Source organism: Lissotriton vulgaris, chromosome 1_1, assembly GCF_964263255.1.
Source record: "Lissotriton vulgaris chromosome 1_1, aLisVul1.2, whole genome shotgun sequence".
Classification (NCBI taxonomy): Eukaryota; Metazoa; Chordata; class Amphibia; order Caudata; family Salamandridae; genus Lissotriton; species Lissotriton vulgaris.
This window is the reverse complement of record NC_141685.1, coordinates 1,072,256,848-1,072,275,975: the sequence shown is the minus strand read 5'-3', so window position 1 is coordinate 1,072,275,975 and position 19,128 is coordinate 1,072,256,848. Positions and strand designations below refer to the sequence as shown.

At 40.6% G+C, this 19,128-nt stretch overlaps 1 protein-coding gene across 1 annotated transcript in view; it reads right to left on the bottom strand.

Annotated features, from left to right (window-relative positions):
* CACNG2 (calcium voltage-gated channel auxiliary subunit gamma 2) overlaps window positions 1–19,128 on the bottom strand; it is a 370,168-nt gene that overhangs the window by 121,861 nt on the left and 229,179 nt on the right. Inside the window, exon 2 of the mRNA XM_086963226.1 lies at window positions 1,114–1,197. Coding sequence (XP_086819352.1) covers window positions 1,114–1,197 — 84 coding nt within the window. The remainder of the gene's footprint in view (window positions 1–1,113; window positions 1,198–19,128) is intronic.

Sequence of the window (19,128 nt, the reverse complement as noted above, 5' to 3'; positions counted from 1 at the left end):
TTTTGTTGCACTTTTTTGACATAACTTTTTATTTTCACGTCCTTTGGTAGGGTGGGCCTTAGCGTGTCCATACCGCTGGGGTTTAGTACACTGTAGGTCCTGACGAATGCCAGGTAAATTAACACCAACATTGGCAGAAACATGTTGACCAGCACGTAAATCTATAGTAAACAAGCCATTCAATCTATTTGGCTCAGTTTTCCTACACATATTTTAATATGTCTTATTGATCAGGCAATAAAGGAATTTTTTGATACAATTAAGACATTTTTAACCTCACCACTTACACTTCCTTTATTCACCTATACAACCACCTAGCCACTCACGACTTCACATTACCCGCTCCGCATTAAATCTGGCTTTGAAGCACATTGGGGTGGCACTCGGCCACTCCCAGTGGGGTCCAATGATGAAGCATGTCACCGACTAGGTCGGTGAGTGAGGGCTTTCTATAACACCAAATGGGTGTTGTTTTTCTCTTAGTGCTCTGAATCTCGCCTTCCCGATGAGCTACGAACACTCTTTTGTTGTTGTTTTTGATGACCAGTGGGGAATAAGAGTGTTCCCTTCTCCCTACCTCTCTCCTTGTTGATACACAAGTTTTCAGGATAGCCACAAAGGATACATTTATGCAAAATTAATGTAAAGTGAGATCATTAACATAGTAGTAGTCTTGACAGTCTGGCATGGATCCAGCACTCTTGAACTTACTCTTGCAAGTAGCTTCTATGTACAGTTCCAATAAGAAACCCCAAGTAGAAGATGCTAGCAAGTAAAAACAAATAATACATTTCCAGGAACTATGCCACCTATTCACATTAACCCCTTGCGTGCTGCCATCGGCCGTTGGCCGACGGCAGCACTACCTCGCTAGTGCTGCCGTCGGCCGACGCGGCCCCGCCCATTGTGCAGAATACCGCATTGCTGCGAAAACGCGGCCGCAGCAAAGTGGTTAAGGTAGACAAAGTCTGTTTTGGGAATAAACTGCCGCACTAAAATACTGGAGCTGAATTCTTCAATACTTCTCCACTCCCCTTTCCAATCATGCTTTAATATCAAGAAAATATTGAATTATATAATGTTGAATAAAAAAAAAAGAACAGCTCAACTTACGAAGAAAATATTCCGCTGTATCTGCTTCATAATCTGCATCTTCTGGGAAGTGATCAATCTGTTTACAGAGGCCTTTAAAATTTCCTATAAATGTAATAAAAAAGATAAAATGTGCATTAACATAAAAAATAATAATACAAATATTAATATCCATACATAAATAATACTATTACTACTATTAATAATAATATTATTAAAAGGGTGATAATATTGCATTGATCGTGCAACTTGCAAAGCACTGTAAGAGGCATTACTGCTCGCCTCAAGGTTTCTCATTTTCTCGATCTTGAAAGGAAGGATAGCTGAGTTAGCCCACATGTAATTTAACCTTTAACAGAGTAGACAATGCTTAGGTCGAAGCTTACCAGACAGTGCAGATGTCTGTTTTGCCAACGACATCTTGGGAAGATTCAGAAAGCTGACTAGAGAATGCATTCCGCCCATTGCTTGTTTGTAACTCACATTTGCTTTCTTTCTATTTGCTGGCTTTATTTATTTTAGGCTGTCCAGTATGAGTTTGTCCCTTTACTTGCCAAACCCCTATTTACTGTATTCTTCCACGAGTACTGAATTTCTGAAATAGGCCTTTAATTCTTGTTCTTATCTTGTCACTTTTGCTGTGCATTCAAAGACAGAAGTCCTACATCAAGTTTTGCCTTCCAAGGAGCTTGGTGCTTACTTTTCTTTCTCTGACTTCAAAGAGAGAGGATTTATGTGACAATCATGCAGGAAATTTGGAGTGTGCTGTAAATTGTAACAAAACAATTCTAGCACAAAACAAAGTTGAAATGTCTGTAAATAAACTGTGTACCTATTTCAGAACATGGAAAGCACAAATGAAGCAACTTTTTTGGTAATTCTGAAGAGTGGTGGTAACAAATATTTTAATATGATCAAACCAAATCAATACCCTAGGTTATGACATTTCCACACATTATCGTTTGTGCGCTCAATATTTTTATCTGTAAAACAATGTCTGTTCAAATGTTATGGTCATTTCAATTGAAGATGTGTTGTATGTCACGGCAGTGCGCTACCCCACCATGCATACTCCACTTTACCCTACTCCACTCTGCATCACTGCACTCTTCATAATTCCACACTACTCCACTCCACACTGCATCACTGTACTCTACCCTGCACCACTCCAGTCTACACTATTTCACTCAGTGCCTCTCTACATCATATCTACTCTGTTCCAATGCATACGATCCCACACATCTTTACTTTGAACCACTGCACTTTACACCAATCCACTCTAATCTACTCTGCACCACTGCACTCTATGGCACTGCACTCTTCTACACTCTACTCTAATTCACTGCACTCTACTTCACTTTTCTCTGAAACAATCTACTCTATGCCATTGCACTCTATGCCACTCTATTCTCCCCGGTGCCATTACACTCGACACCACTTAACTCTGTCACTGCAATCTACCCTGTGAAACTGAACTCTACTCTGCAACATGCTACTCTACACCCCTCCACACCACACCATTGCCCTCTGTATCACTTTACTCTGCACCACTGCACTCTATGACACTCTGCTCTGCAACACCGCCCTCTCTGTCACTGAACTCTTTACCATTCTACTCTGTGTCACTGCACTCTATGCCACTGTATTCTACCCTATGCCACTTTACTGCACTCTACACCAATTCACTCCAGGCCTCTACACTCCACAACTCTACACTCTACGCCACTCCAATATACCATGCCCCACAACACTCTTCACCACTGTATTCTGCACCACTCTACTCTGTGCCAATGCACTCTACGACAATGTACTCTAACCCACTACATTGCACTCTACTCTGCAAAACTGCACTCTACGGCAATGCACTCTGCCATTACACTCTATGCCAGTCTACTCTGGATCACTCCATTCTATGCCACTCTAACCAATTTTGCACTCCATGCCACTACACTGTACACTACTCCACTGTGTTCGACGACACTATACAGCACTGCAATCTACCCTGCACTACTCTACACCACTTCTCTCTACTCTGCACCACTCTACTGTATGTCACTGCACTTTACACCAATGAACTGTACACCACTGTAGTCCAAACCAATGCACTCTATGCCAATCTACTCTGCACCCCTGTTCTTTACATCACTTCACTCTAGTCCACTCTATGGCTCTCTACTCCATTAAACTCTACTCCTCTTTGACACTCTACTCCATTCTATACCACGCCACCCTACAATACTCTACTCCACTCTATGCCACTGTACGACACTACTCTACGAAACTACTCCACTCAATGACACTTTACGCAATTCCCTCTATGCCACCCAATGCCACTTTTTCTCCACTCTGTTCTACGACCCACTACTCAACTCCAGTGCTCCACTCTACGCCACTCCACTCTTTGCCATAAAATTACTCCACTTGACTCCGCTCTCCGTCACTCTGCTCCCCAACACCCTACTCCCCAACATCCTTTAGGCCACTCCACAACACTGTACTTCACTCTGACACGCTACGCCACTCAACTGTACTCCATTCTATTACACTCTATTCCCTCCATGACACTCCACACACCTCCACTCTGCCATTCCATGACACTCAACTCTACTCTACACCACTATGCCACTCTTCGCTACTTCACAACTCTCTACGTCCCTCCATAACACTCACATCTACTCCACTTCATGGCGCTCTGCTCACTCTCCTTTACATCACTAACTTTTAGCCATGCTGACCAGCAGCCACACAGGTGTTTAACATGGCTAAAAACATATTGGCTTCGCCAATAGCTCTTGCATAGTTTTTTGTAGTGGCCAGCTCTGGTGCAAATATTTTCAGAGATATACTTAAAATGAAATGATATTCGTGTGCTCCTGAGCTCCTCCTCTCCTAACAACAAGATGGTGTTTTCCCTTGTAATTTGAAACCCCTTTGTAGTGGTGCTGCAAGACTGCTGCAAGCAATTGCCTTGATGGAGCAATGCCCCTTCATGTGGCTATTTTGCTTTCTCGTATCTCCTCCTTACTTGCTGTTTTATCTCGCTCTGTTCCATTGTGCTCAGACATTTCTCTCCGAAGTTACATATTCAATCTCCCTTATTTTCTGTGTACCTTTTACACTGACATGTCCCATAGGACCGATCAAAACATGTGAATGCACAGACTGAAGAAAGAGACTGCAAAAATATAGACCACAAAATATTACCAGATTTCTTCCTACATGTGCATCTAAACCTTCTAAGCACTTCCACGAAAGATGCCGGGACTTGATTTAGAATTGTAAATTAAGCTAGTCGCACAACATGGGGAACACAAATTTGGCTGAATTTAGAAATATACAGTTTTGTGAGAGATAATTATGGTCAATATTTTGACAGATTCATTGAGGCAATGTTTTCACAGTCTATATTCCTATGTGTGATCCATTATTCTTTCTTTCTCATTGCCCTGCTTTCGGAAGATCGGTATTTACCTCTTTAGTCCACCAGACCTGCCAAATTATGTAAGATCAGGCTTATAACTGAAAGTGCAAGCCAGACCTAGTGCTATCAAAAGTCCTTTTGCATTTTTTAAAAAGTGTCTGTGGCATACATCTTTACTTTATAGAGTAAGAATAAGGACTATGGGCTATCTTTATCCAGGTCCAGCATACATGCCCAAACTAACTATAAGCAGAAGAGTATGCAGTTCCTAAATAACACTGGTGGTTGACGTGTGGGGATTGTGTATAGTTCACCCACTATAAGGCAGGAAGAAAATTCTTCCTTTCGGAAAAGATACCCTCACACACCCCCCAGCAGTGGGGTGTCTTGCTTTATCATCGGGTCTGCTCCTAATCGGGTCGGCGCTGCAATACCTGATCGGCGCCCTTGTGGCGCCTTTTAACGGAGATCTTTTTTTCCTTTTTGCCGTAAGGTGCAGTGCGTATGAGGGCCCTAGTGAGTGTAGATGTAGAGAGTGTAAAAGTGAAGTTAAAACAGGAAATAATGGTCCACCCAGAACTATTTTAATGATTGTGATCACTATCCCTATTAAAATCGTGAAAGTTAGCGCGCCCCTGTTACAAGGACACAGGATTGTGCGCATTGATGGTCAACATGTTTCTTGCCATATTTAAATTAGAAGGCAATTCTTCAGGACCTAAAAAGAGATCTATCCACACTTTTTGGTGGTGGTACGCAATTAACAAGTATAGTTACTACCCTTACAGCACCCTAAAAAGTGGTACCTGCAGATCAATTGTAGTCAACCCAGTCAGGGTCATGAGGATGTTACATCGGTGGCCAGAGGGCTCAACCACTGAAAAGTTCAGTGTCTTTTGAATCCTGTGTTCCTGTCCGTTGACCTACCCCTGCTCCTCCGGCCACGCTGCTACACTCATTGTATTTAGGGTAAAATATGTAAGATCAGACTTATAACTGAAAATGCAAACCAGACCTAGTGCTATCAAAAGTCCCTTTGCATTTTTTAAAAAGTGTCTGCTTATACATCCTTACTTTGTCATATGGCAATAGAAGTGGAACATGCAATAAAACGGCCAGTATTTCTGTTGGATCTTAAAGAAAGGCAATTCTTTACTTTGTGTACGAAACCCAAATAATATGTTAAACAAATGAACATGCAAAGAATTATTAGTGGATAACACTATCTTTGTGACATGCTAAAGCATCCAAACAGCACCCACTAAGCAAAAACAGCATGAGTCCCCAATTGAAATGTCATTGTGATAGCAAAGTAAATATATCAAAGAACAAACACATGCTTCTATAACAAGCTACATATCATATTGTACCAGCAGTGCAACAAAATGACGGTGTGGTATCCCATAACCAATACCAAATGACAACACAACTGTAACACTGTAACCATCCACACAATGCCAAAGCCTGGAGAGCTGCCATCTAAGCATTGGCAAACCATGAAATACAAATGAAATCAGTGGTTGAAAGGACTGGCCAAAAGCCCACTTTCTCATTTCTTCTTATTGTACAGTCTTGAGGTATTTAATATTGACAAAATATAAAGCTGCCCATAGATAGCCAGCACTAAAAAGTGCCAACTGCCTCGACAGTTGGGGTGTGTGTTATAGTGATTGTTTTTCTCTGCGGAAACTGTATAACGAGATATTTTATAAAAAGTTAACTGTAATATATATATGGTAGAGGGAAACATTATTCGTCCCAAAAACATCTACTATAAACAAGAGTTTGTTATACATATATTTTTTAAACATTGTTCTCGTATTGAATTCCTGTTAATGACATTTCAGTAGGGAATTTGCAAGACAGCAAGCAATACTTGGATTTGAATTTCGGGGAACAGCCAAGGACGATATGCATATAGTTTGTCTCAATCACTAATGACACAGATAGAGTATAAATGATGGAATGGAATTGAACCAGAGTATTTACTGTAATTCAAATGCATTCCATCATCTCCATCTACAAAGTTTGTGCTGCATTCGTGGATCATTGGCATGTTGTGGATTCTCATAGTTAGGGCCACTTAACCCCTACTCCAGAGGCATATGTTTATCACTGAAACTCCCTAAATTTGGAAATTTCCAGTGTTGTCCAATGTAAAACCAAGAAGGTCGGATCCATGCCAGATTTTCTGGAATTGCACATAATATGTATGTACATACAGTGAATCTAACGGAGAATCATTCAGTAAGCCAATGGCTATCCTGAAGATTACATTGTAGTCCCTTGTTCAGCTCTAAAAGTATTTACGATTTATATATAGTGCATACCACAAAATAAAGTGTATCTTCATGTTTTAATAATAAGAGATGGCACGCACCTTCACGTTACATAAGCACCTCTGCAGGAGGTGTATCCACCCAGTTAGTTATCTCACTGTAATTGTAACCTGAATCATTTATGTTACGAATGATCTCAGCAGCAGGTACATCCTCCGAGTGAGCTATCGAACAAGAATGGAAGCCTGTATTGTACATCAGATGCACCCATCCACAGAGCTATATTATAAGACCTCCCTAGAAGGTGCATTAACACCCTGACTGAAGGGGCTGGAATGAGCGACTTGCAGGTTACACAAAGATCTCTTCAACACAGGGATGTCCCAACATTGGGTCAGGATGGCTGGAAAAAGGCCAGATTTTCAATCTAAATTTACATATAATTGGCCCACAAGGACATCGTTGGCCACTCCCAGTGCATTAGGTCCCTAAGATGTCTTCACAAATGAAAGGTAGTAAAGTAGTTAACCAGAGTGTAATGGGCAGCCAATTTCAACAGGAATCCTGGCGCGTCATCATCGAAGGTTCTAAAAAATTGTCTTTGGCCCTTTTTACGAGTCAAAGGCTAAATTCGGATCCCACGTGCTTGCACAGGGATCAGAATTACGAGTTGTGTGAAATATCATACACTCATAGTTATTCCCTGATAAATTCCAGCAAGCCAATTCTGCCAAAATGTATCCAGGAAAAAGGCCAGGAAAGAGGCAAAACATGCAGAGTTTGGTGCATTAAATAAATCAATTATGCATGGCTCCATTTTCCTTTTAAAAAACAGAATAGGAGGAATGTACCACTCGAGATAAATAACTCACCATATTCGGACAAACTCGTAATGAGGGGCAAAGTGTTTTACATTTGACTCGTTGGTCTGTCTGGAGCCAAGGAAGCTCTTAGAGAGTTACGGTGAAATACATGTTTCAGGATTAAACTGAATATAGATCCTCGACTCTGAATCCACTGGAGCTTTGATGTTCTTTTCTATAAAATGGATGTGCATACTAGGAATATTCATCGAGTTGGCAAAGTGTAAGAGTCTTGATGAGTTCAAATCTGTGGTTTGTTCTAGGCCAACAACAACTCTACTCTGCATCAAATTCATTTATAGAATTATAGATCGGTAACAGTGAATTAATGGGGTGTTTCTCGATCAGGGGTTGTGAGTGATATCAAATAGACAAAGAGAATGACGCTTGGGTTGCCAGTATGTCACTCAGAACCCCTAGGTGAAAAACATCCCCAATATTCACTTTTCACCCATCTATAATTTCATGTTATGTATAGCCCCCAAAATCATCTGCCCATGCTTTAAACTGCTGCGCAGTAACAGAGAAGTAATGAGGGAGCCACACATAATATGGCCTCTCTTCTGTGTCAAAAATGTAAAAAAATAAAATACGTGCCTCCTGCCCCACTCCCCATCACTCTCTGTGCCCCCTCCTCCAAAGGCGGTGCTACATTTTTAGCACTACTCTGATAGGGTCTGTGAGAGACCAGCCAAGGCAGCCTGGAACTCCTTAATGACATAGCAACAGTGGGTAACAGCTTTTTTTAACAATTGTTGCTGCGTCATAGCAGTGATTTAATTGATTTGAGTCCAATATTGAGGCAAGTGGCTCTCTGCCAGCCCTAAACATACCAAATAAGCACAAAATAAGCACTGGCAAACTAATTGGTCTGGCTTTGGCTGTCGACTTTTTGTCTTTACTAAAAAACAAAACATGTATGTGGAGGGTCAAGGGGAATATTTAGTGACCTGTCTGCTCGTTCCCCTACTGTAAGATACCAAACACACAACAGAGCAGACCAGGTCTGGAAAAAGTGTGTAGCTGTACTGGCGAAAGTGCAATAGTGGATGCATGTATGAACGTATGCTGTTGAAAAACACTGGCTAGATAAATCCCATCAGACCACCCTTATGGTGGGATTTGCGTCATGTGGGATGTTGCTGATCATTCCATATCACAACCGACCTTATAGTGCCGATGTGGAAATGGATGTCAAGAATCTAGCCGTGATGTCCATCATAAAGTGGTATTTACTAAAGTGCAGTGCTCAAGTGACAGTGATGAAATAAAATTGACTACACAGATGTTGTAAAATGTTCAAACCGCAATCCATGTGTCAAAGGTTAAAAACACGCCGAGTAGTAAGACTACCCCATGGCGTTGTGCAGATCGGTCAACATGTTTCAGCCTGTGGGGCATTGCCTCGGCTTGCTTCAGGACCATAGACAAAAAGGCTACTGCAACTATAATGATGTGTTAAGTCAAAAAGCAAAGAATGTACTAAGAAAAAAGGTACATATCTACCAGGAACCTTCACATTTGAATGCCCACTGGAAGGAGAGAAGAGCATCTTCTTCCTAGAAAACAAAAATGTTTTGCAAAAACACCACTGTACGGTCTTTGTGTACCCATGTGGATGTATGTGTGTAATATGGTGTTTTTGCAAAACATTTTTGTTTTCTAGGAAGAAGATGATCTTCTCTCCTTCCAGTGGGCATTCAAATGTGAAGGTTCCTGGTAGATATGTACCTTTTTTCTTAGTACATTCTTTGCTTTTTGACTTAACACATCATTATAGTTGCAGTAGCCTTTTTGTCTATGGTCCTGAAGAAAGCCGGGGCAATGCCCCACAGGATGAAACATGTCGACCGATCTGCACAACGCCATGGGGTAGTCTTACTACTCGGCGTGTTTTTAACCTTTGACACATGGATTGCGGTTTGAACATTTTACAACATCTGTGTAGTCAATTTTATTTCATCACTGTCACTTGAGCACTGCACTTTAGTAAATACCACTTTATGATGGACATCACGGCTAGATTCTTGACATCCATTTCCACATCGGCACTATAAGGTCGGTTGTGATATGGAAGGATCAGCAACATCCCACATGACGCAAATTCCACCATAAGGGTGGTCTGATGGGATTTATCTAGCCAGTATTTTTCAACAGCATACGTTCATACATGCATCCACTATTGCACTTTCGCCAGTACAGCTACACACTTTTTCCAGACCTGGTCTGCTCTGTTGTGTGTTTGGACTTTTTGTCTTTTCCTGTGCTTATTTTGTATGTGAACAGTTTTTGAATAAAGACACATGAGCAGCACAGTTGCAGTGTTGAGGAAGCTGCCTGGCATGGGAGGGTACTGCTTATGATGCGGATATTAAACGGATATGCACATTTAGCAAGAAAACAATGCCGCCACTCAAGTCGGGTAAGCCAGAGGAGGAAGTGGACTGACCTTGTGACCCCTGTTGACGCTGTGGGAAATGGAAGCAAAATGTGATTGACACTATAGCAGACCAATGGGTGAAGAAGGCTGTCTTAAAGCCCTTACAAGTAAGCATGTATAATTTATATGTATTTAATTAAACACTACAGGTCTTGTCTAACACCGGACCTATACATATACACATAGAGAGATTTTAGGTCAGCTTCTTTATCAATTGGTCGGTTTGGATTTCATTGACATTAGATTGCGCCCATCAGAGTGCACAGCGTGGACAATGAGTTAGCCTACTTTGGCCATTGACTCTTTTTCACTGTGATTGACAGCATTTCCCCTTATCACTTCGCCTTAAAAGGAGTGCACTTCTTTGCCAGGCTAGTGGACCAATACTTTACTCTGCCAATGCCTTTTTTCCTTTCATTCTTTATAGCTGTGAATCTTTTGTCATTCTTGTATGCTTAAACTAGGACTTCAGGTTTCAGTAATTCAAGGCTGTTCCCTTTTCACCATTGAGAAGCACATTTTCCTGTCATGGTTTCAAAACAGTGTTGGATCGTAGATCAAGACTCAGGGCCAGCAACCCCCCCTTCCCCCCGGCAAGACTTCTTTAATTCTCCTGGAAGAGTAGGCATGTCTAGTCCCATATATATGGCTAGCAAAGTGCCCATCTCTCCTATGTTTAGAGTCTGAAGGTCCCAATCCAATATGGTGTCACCTTTTTTCCTGTGATATCATTTCCTGTCTGGATCATATATGAGGAGGCATGGGCTAGGGAGGGATGTTTTGCAGTGCATTTGCTCTCCTAATTTTTGTTGTGTTCATCACCAACTCAGTTGCCTTTTTGCCCCTGGTTTTTGGCTGTCTTTTTCTGAAGCAGAATTCCTTCTGTATACTTTCTCCTGGAAGACCTTATCCTATTCTCCTTCTAACCCCTGATTTTAAGTTAAGTTCCCTGCTTTTTAACTTCTACATCAATTTCCAGCTGAAATCAACAATTTCCAATATTGCTAAAGAGGATTTTTCTGTCCTTTGTGTTTTTCTCCCACCGAAGACTCTCTTTAGGGTACATCTGACACTTCTCATGTGTACATTAATATGCAGTGTGGCACCGTTGCTGCTGGGAGCAGCTGCCCTTTCCTCGCGCAAAGTATTGTTCTATTAAAATGTACCCAATGTTGGGGATCACACCACACTCGCAGAGGAGAGGGCTTCTTCCTTCTCTTGTGGCTCATGAAACAGGCTAGCACAGTAGGTTAACATAGCTGCTACATAGCTATTTTAGTGACCTAGAGATCACACTTTCCAGTTCCAGCAACAGACTTGAGGGCTCTGCATGCAATGCGTAGGTCATAGGTTTCAGTTGCAGTGAGACACAATATGGGCAAAGGCACCGGCTGCATGCGTAAACTGCAAATCTAATTCCAATCTCAGTACTGTAGCTCAGTGGGCTAAAGCACATGCTGGAGAGATCTGTGTTCGACCTGCAAGACACAGGACACAGTAGACCAACCTTGATGGTTAATTGATATTCTTTAGATATCTATTCTCACCCGTAGGCTACAAATTCCAGTAAAAAAGATCGGTTTTAATGCATCTATCGCGGAGACCTGTGTGTTAACGTATTTTTTGTTTATTTTTGAGTTTTATATAGCGCTAGCCTGACCCAAAGGTATCAGAGCACTTTACAAGTTATGAGATTAAGTTTAGTCGAAGTACATGTGTTCATTTGAGTCAAAACAGGAGGAAAAAAACTGAATGCCCCAAGCTTCATTTCCAGTATGGCGCTAAACTTAGCAGCCAAGCGCCAATGCAGGCACCCTTGCACCATAGTGCAAGGGTGCCTGCATTGAGGGGAAGATTGTTTCTGTGCAGGAAGGTCTCCCTACCTACACGTAAACAATCTTTAAATGACGTTTTGTAACCTATATGTGTGCTGCCTAATGCAGCACACATAGAAGTTGCAAAACGTATTTTTTTTTATTGTTTATGTGCAGGAAAGGTCACCTTTCTCCACATAAACAATCAATGGCAATTTTCTGTTTCTTTGTGTACTGCACAACGCAGCACACATGGAAACAGCAAAAACAAGGAGAAATAAAGCATTTCTCCTCAGTTTCGCCTGTTTAAAACCAGATTTTCCTTGGTCTTAATTTTGGCGCTGCCTCCTATTTATGCAACCCTTGTAAATAGGGAGCAGCATCAAAATCAATGGGTGTTGTGCTAGGTCCAGCGCAACCTCCTCTGCCCTCCCCTTTCAGCGTGAAAGGGGGCCTTATTTACAAGGCAGTGTTAAGTGGCATAACACTGCCTTGTACATAAGGCAAAGTCCCTATCCCTACCACGTCACTGAAAGTGACGTTGTATTGCCGATAGGGGCTTGTAAATATGCCCCTAAATGTCACCTGCAGGCCACAGGTTTCATTGGCAGCCAAGTAGCTCCAATGCCATCATGCCCCTATGCCAGAGAGCTGTGAGTAGCCCGCAGGCCATTGGTTCAAAACCCAATAAAGTGGCTCAGAAATGCCCAAGCATCAGAGGTCTGTGTGTCAATCATAGGTCTTTAATTCCAACCAGTGCCGAATTAAGGCCTGTGGAGGCCCCTAGGCAGTCGAAATTTTGGGGTCTCCTTCGCAAATTATCTCATAGTACATTTTAAATGTAACCAACCCACAATCACTGCTGTACATTACACGTACATATAATGCTCCGGATTTTTTTACAAACTGACAGCTGCCAGAAGATGAGCTTTTAAGAGACTAACTGTTTTGTGAATCTGATGTCTCTGGTTTATGTACTTTAAGTTGTTCATGGGTACATTAAGTTAACACAGTATTTTCTCTATAGTTTCTTTAATGGAAAGTTTGTAGTTTATTTGAATTGATTCATATTTTTTCTATGTTTTGGACACAATTTAAGAAAGCTTGATTGTATTTTCTTTCAAGATCAAATCAATATTATTTTGATCTATTGTCGCGCGCTGGGCCCCAAAAAGGAGTACCCCCCACCCGTGGCCGGTCTGACTCAATTGCCAGGTCCGGCTTGCTTTCCCAGTCCGGCGATGTCTCCGACAGCTCTATCTAGAGCAATAATATAAGGCCCACAGACCGGGGTAACAGAAACCCTTGTTTACCTACTGCTCAAAAAACGTATGGTAAAATTATAAAGATTAACGGCATAAACAAGCCATAAGTATGGCAGCAGCAGCTGCCTGGCAGATGCATTTTTTTGTGTGAAGAAAGTGGAAAAATGCGGGGTAAAGTAACGTTAAATATGTGTTTCCTTCTGAATTTCCTCCACTTAAAGCCGAGCACTTAATTGTGTAGAAGCTACCCCTTCATCGTATGGCAACTTGAAAATTCCCTGCTGCTAAGAAAAACCCTTCAACGGAATGGCGCATTAAAGAAAAGGCCAAGTGAAAATTACACACCAGAGAGCACCTCGACCACTGCAGCCGCCCTTGGTTCAGTGGATTTCATCTCAGAAATAAAGAACGCGCTGTTGTGGTATTTCCACAAAGCGACTGCAAGCAATGCCCACCATGAAATTATTTTGGGGAAAAAACTGGACAAAAACTGCAAGCAAGAGCAGCAGCTAAACAGAAACACCCGCAACAAAAAGCTCCAGTAAACACCTTCAAATTATAATACATAACAGAATATAATAGCAGGAGGTCACAGGAAACAGCATAAAGGGCCAGATGTACAAATCATTTTACTGGTCCGACCAGTAAAATGCATTTTGCCACGTACAGAAGGTGAAATGCGACTTAGTAACTTGTTACCGAATTGCTTTTGCGATTCGGTATCAGGAAGAGGCATGTTTAGGGCATCCCATCCTAATACCGAAAAGCACTGGTATGTATGAATGTTTTGCAACCAGAAATGCGGTTGCCAAACATTTGCAGTTACCACCAAGTTCAAGTTGGTGGTAACCCATTGGCAAACGGGAAGGGGGTCCCCAAGCTACGGACCACTGCCTACTCCTAAAAATTGAAAAGTTTCATTTACATTTTTTTCCTTTAAGGAAAACTGTCCGCATTACAAAAAAAATTACTTTATTTAAAAAACAATCACAGACATGATGGTCTGCTGACCCCAGCAGGCCATCATTCCTGTGATTGTAGCCATTTCCAATGGTCTCCACATTGCAACCTGCCTCATAAATATTGAAGAGGCAGGTCCATTTGCCCTCCACTGAGAATCGCTAACGGTTTCAAACACACTGTTGTACATTGCAGTTTGCCATTTCCTAATAGCGAATCGCTAAAATTCGCTATTAGGAAATCGCAAACATGCGATTTCGTAAATCTGGCCCAAAATAATTACAGACCGCAGCAATACTAGACTACGGGCAACAGCATCAAATAATGAAGGCCTGCAGTAGCAAGAGACAAATGGTGAGGTAATAGCATGAAATAATTAGGAACAGAAAGAACATGATACAACAAGCAGCAACATGCAATATTTAGAGCAACAAGAGTACAGGCAGCAACAACAGGCAGTTATACACAACATAAGATAACTATGGGCCACAGCATCAAATACTTAGAAAGTACAACAAGAGGCCACAGGTAACAGTTTCTAAATATTTATAGACTTATGGACAGTTAATGAAACAGCATCAAATAATTATGGACAACAGAAACAGAGTTCCATAAACAACAAAATGAAATAATTATAAACGGAAGTAAACTACAGGCAAGTGCATCAAAGACATTAACAACAATATAAAAACTTAGCATTTGTATAAAATAATTGCAGACAACAGAAACACGAGACTACAGACCGCATCAGGAAAGAATTACATAAACAATAGTTGCAAAATACAACCAACGCAAAATATTAATTGAAAACACCAACTGCGTACTTAAGGCAACAAAAATACGCACCAAAAGCACATGCAACTAAGAGAAACAGCATCAAAAAATTGTATATAAAAACAGCAGGTGTGTACAAACAATATCAAATAAGTACAGGCCAGCCTCAAGATGAGAACACAGTAACAAAATCGAACATCTATAGAAAACCAACACAGAACACTATAGGCGACGGGGAAACAATTATTGAAACAACAGTTGGAAATTAAAATCTACAACATTAAATCAACAATGACAACAGTGAGCACATACTAATGACAACAGCATCAAAAATATACATTGTTATCCCTAGGCTAAGTGAAACATCAAAAAATGTACAAACCGTCTTCTGGAGAGTACGAACATTATTGGTGCATAATTATAGACTAGTGCAACAGGACTATAGAGGCAGCCATGTCAAATAAACACAGAAATATAACAAAAGACATATGCAACAGCATCAAATAACTAAAAAACAAATCCCAAAATAAAACTACTACCTTAAAAAGCAAGAAGTAATCTAAATCAACGTCTTCAACAAATAATAATAGAAAACTGGACCTGTAAATCCATCCAGGCAACAGCACCAATATTTCATAACAAGATACTACTAAAAAAAAGCATAATTTAATTATTGATCAAACAACTTCCTGATGTTTGTATCCGACTCAAAAGTATAACACTTATATAGAAAAGCAAAAGTAAACTAACGTAACAGCAGAAACGATTTTAATACAACATTAACGAGAAACTAAAGACAGCAGTATAAAATTGCTATTGGTAACAGGACACTGTGGGCAACAGCAAGAAAAATAAATGCCCAGTGCATTCCTGAAATTATTATCAACGCTGTGAAAAAGTTCTAGATAAAAACAGGAGACAACAGTTAATCACGTTATATAATTGTGTAAATGAACAACAGGAGACTATGACAAATAACTCAACATAAATATAAGGACGCAGACCTGAGGCAATAGAGGTGTACAATGTGGGAACTCCTAACGATTGGAAAGTTATCCACATGAATTACAACTATTATAGGGGACAACATTTTTTACTTTACCACACGTTTATCGGTTGGCGTGGAGAGGAGGTGGCAGGAAGGATGGTTGTTCTGGTTTTAACTATAATTACATTTTGGTTGATGTTATAAATCCTTGTATCTAGGTAGTAAATGATAATCAATCTTACTGACCGATGGATGCTGGTGAGGAAAGATGGACCTCTTTTGAAAATATAATACAAAAGATTTCATCCATTAATAAATATCAACATGACCGTCAACCACACCAGATATTTATATTATTTCGTTTACAGCCAACAGACTCAAGTGTAAATAGACATCTGCTTGGTGTAAACAAAACCAAAGGACAAGAAACTACGGGCAACATATGCTAAAAACAACAACCATCGGAGAAGACAATTAATATTATCATTAATGACATCATTAATTTTGGATAACAGCAAAATAATACTACAGGCAACCAAATCAAACAAACGTGGTGAATAGTAACAGGAACAACACCAAACCTTTATAAAGAACAACAATACAACCCTACAGACACCAGCGTCAAATAGCTGTAAACAGCGAAATACAACTAAATGCAGGAGAATAAAATATATAAGCAACATGCATATCATTTGTAGCTATTAATGTACATTCTCTCTGATATACTGCTGAAAATTGAGTTTTTTTAAATCCTCTAATTAGCAAGTGGACTGCTTTCAGAGACTTTCATATATATCAATAAAGACAAACATGCTAGCCACTAGGACATCTGCAATTAATGTATTGTGTCACTGGCAGAGCATAAAAGGTGGTGACGAGTGTTGCTACGACAGTCATCAGGTGTGATAGGTCCACAATGCAGAACATACACCTCAGTGGAAACTGGTTTATTGAGGAATGGAGTCAGTCTAAAACATCTCTTGTGCAGTCTACTGAATTGTCAGGACACATTTTTAAAAATGCACATCTTTTTAAGGTTCTTCCAGATTATAATGCAACTGAACACTAAGTTAGTGAATTTGTTCACTGTGATAATCGCGATGCAAGAACCCTTTCTGTTCCCATTCCCTGTTCAAGGAAGGTTGCCACCGGTGCATTGATAAGGGTATTGACAGCCACCTACTGTTGACAAGCATATCCCATTTCTGACCACGATGACCATTTACTGCCTAAGACCCTCAGATTAGTACCACTAGGGGAAGCTGGTCTATGAAATAATTAAAGGCGTATGAACACCTAGAACACTGTCCTTTTGAGGTATCCTATAACCAGGCGCACACTGCCTCACTCACCAGCAGAGGATCTCAAAGCCACCTTCCCTAAGGAAGAGTGGGGTGAAACTTAAGGAGGCACATACATAAGACGATCTCCAAAAGTGACAATGGAAATTGAAGTGGGTGATATCAGCAATCAGGCTAGTTAAATGCGGCAGACCTTTATGTAATTATATATTTAATAATTCATATTTATGGAGCATGCCCAAGGGCATTGGCGCGCTTTACAATAAAGACAGCAGCTAGAGTATAGGTAGCAATACAATAAACAGGGAGTAAAACAAATGTTAAATACTACAAGATAAAACGTAAAATGTATTAGGAAAGGGAGATAAAGACAACAAACACATATGATTGCTTGTAAACAGAGCCTGATGTATAGAGAGCAACCACTAAAGTGAATTTAGTAGTCCAAACGAGAAGAGATAGTATGGAATTATCTGGGAATGTAAAGAAAGTGAAAGTGAGTTAGAAAGCTTCAGCTCTAAAGAGGTAGGAAAGGTCTTCGGCTTATGACCCAAGAGATTGGGATGAAGAGGTATGGGGTAGAGCATATAGAAGATCAACGAGGTGAGTGAACATATAAAAGCGGATTAGGTTGGGACAGAGTAAAAGTGTCTTTGGAAAAGAAGGAGCTTCAAGCACTGACACAAAGTTATGCTGGACTGATTTCCCTCTGGAGATTCAGAAGACATTAGGCTACAAATCCCTGTCTTGCACCAAGATCTGTCCACTGCAATAAAGGATCATTCACCCTATCAATAAAGCCTGAAAAATACAAATGCAATTTCGTCCACTAACAGCGTTGGCGTGGAATTCCCTCACCTTTAAATCTCCCATCCGTTCAAGAGGTGTTGATGAACACGCATCTTCTTGGTTTGAAGGATGATACACGTGAACCAAAAAAAAAAGAACCAACAAGGCGTATGTGACTTGATTCCAGACACTACATCATGATGGCATAACTGTTGACCTACTTACCTGCCCCAATAACGCTCACCTCACCAAGGACAGGCACAAGTTCCAGTGCTAGCTTCCCCCACTAGAGAGGTGTCTAAGTTGGGAATTAAAGGATACCCTCCAGTACAGGCTTCTTATTCCACCCCAACTTTCTGTTCTGAACTTACCCTGATATCCATTATAGTTTTTTTAATACTAAACCTTCCTTTGTTTCAATTAAGGATTTTAATTTTGAAATAATTTGGAAGTACCACCCCCGACTTGGCATTTAATACATCTGAATCCATCATCCGTCCAAAATATGGCCATCTGGCCCTTTGATCCAACGATTTATGATAGACTAACGTTTTCGATATTTGCAATCAGAGTATCAACAGTCATAAAATCGTATAGGTGTTTTTTGGAAAAGGCGGTCTAAAAACATGTACTTTTTAACAACTACGAGCAAAGCTTATGCTTTTTACTGTCTTTTCCTTACCGTACATAAACGTATCTTCAAAAATGTAGATCCTCGGTGTGTTATGAGTTCATCTATTATCATAGGTACAAATTTGAGTTGTGCTAAATTGCTCCAGAAAACCACTCCTGGACTGCCCAATCTTAAAATGCTTTAGTATAGAATGTGATCTTCAAATTGATCCAGCAAAGGATGTATTTCTCCATTCCAGGTCCCAGACTGTCCAAGCACACATCGCATTGCCCATTTCCACAAAATGCCAGTAAGGAAATATTGTCCCTGAAAGGCATCTTTCCAATAACACAACCAGAGGCATTATTGGCAGTAATGACTGCTTAATAGCGCAGGCCATCTCCCTAGGATTTTTATTTTTGAGTTTCCCTACAACACTCACAGCTGGCAATGCAGTGCCGGACTCATCGCTGAGTGTGTATCTTTATGTTGTAACCAAATAAGAGCCTTACAGGGGGTAAGGACAAAT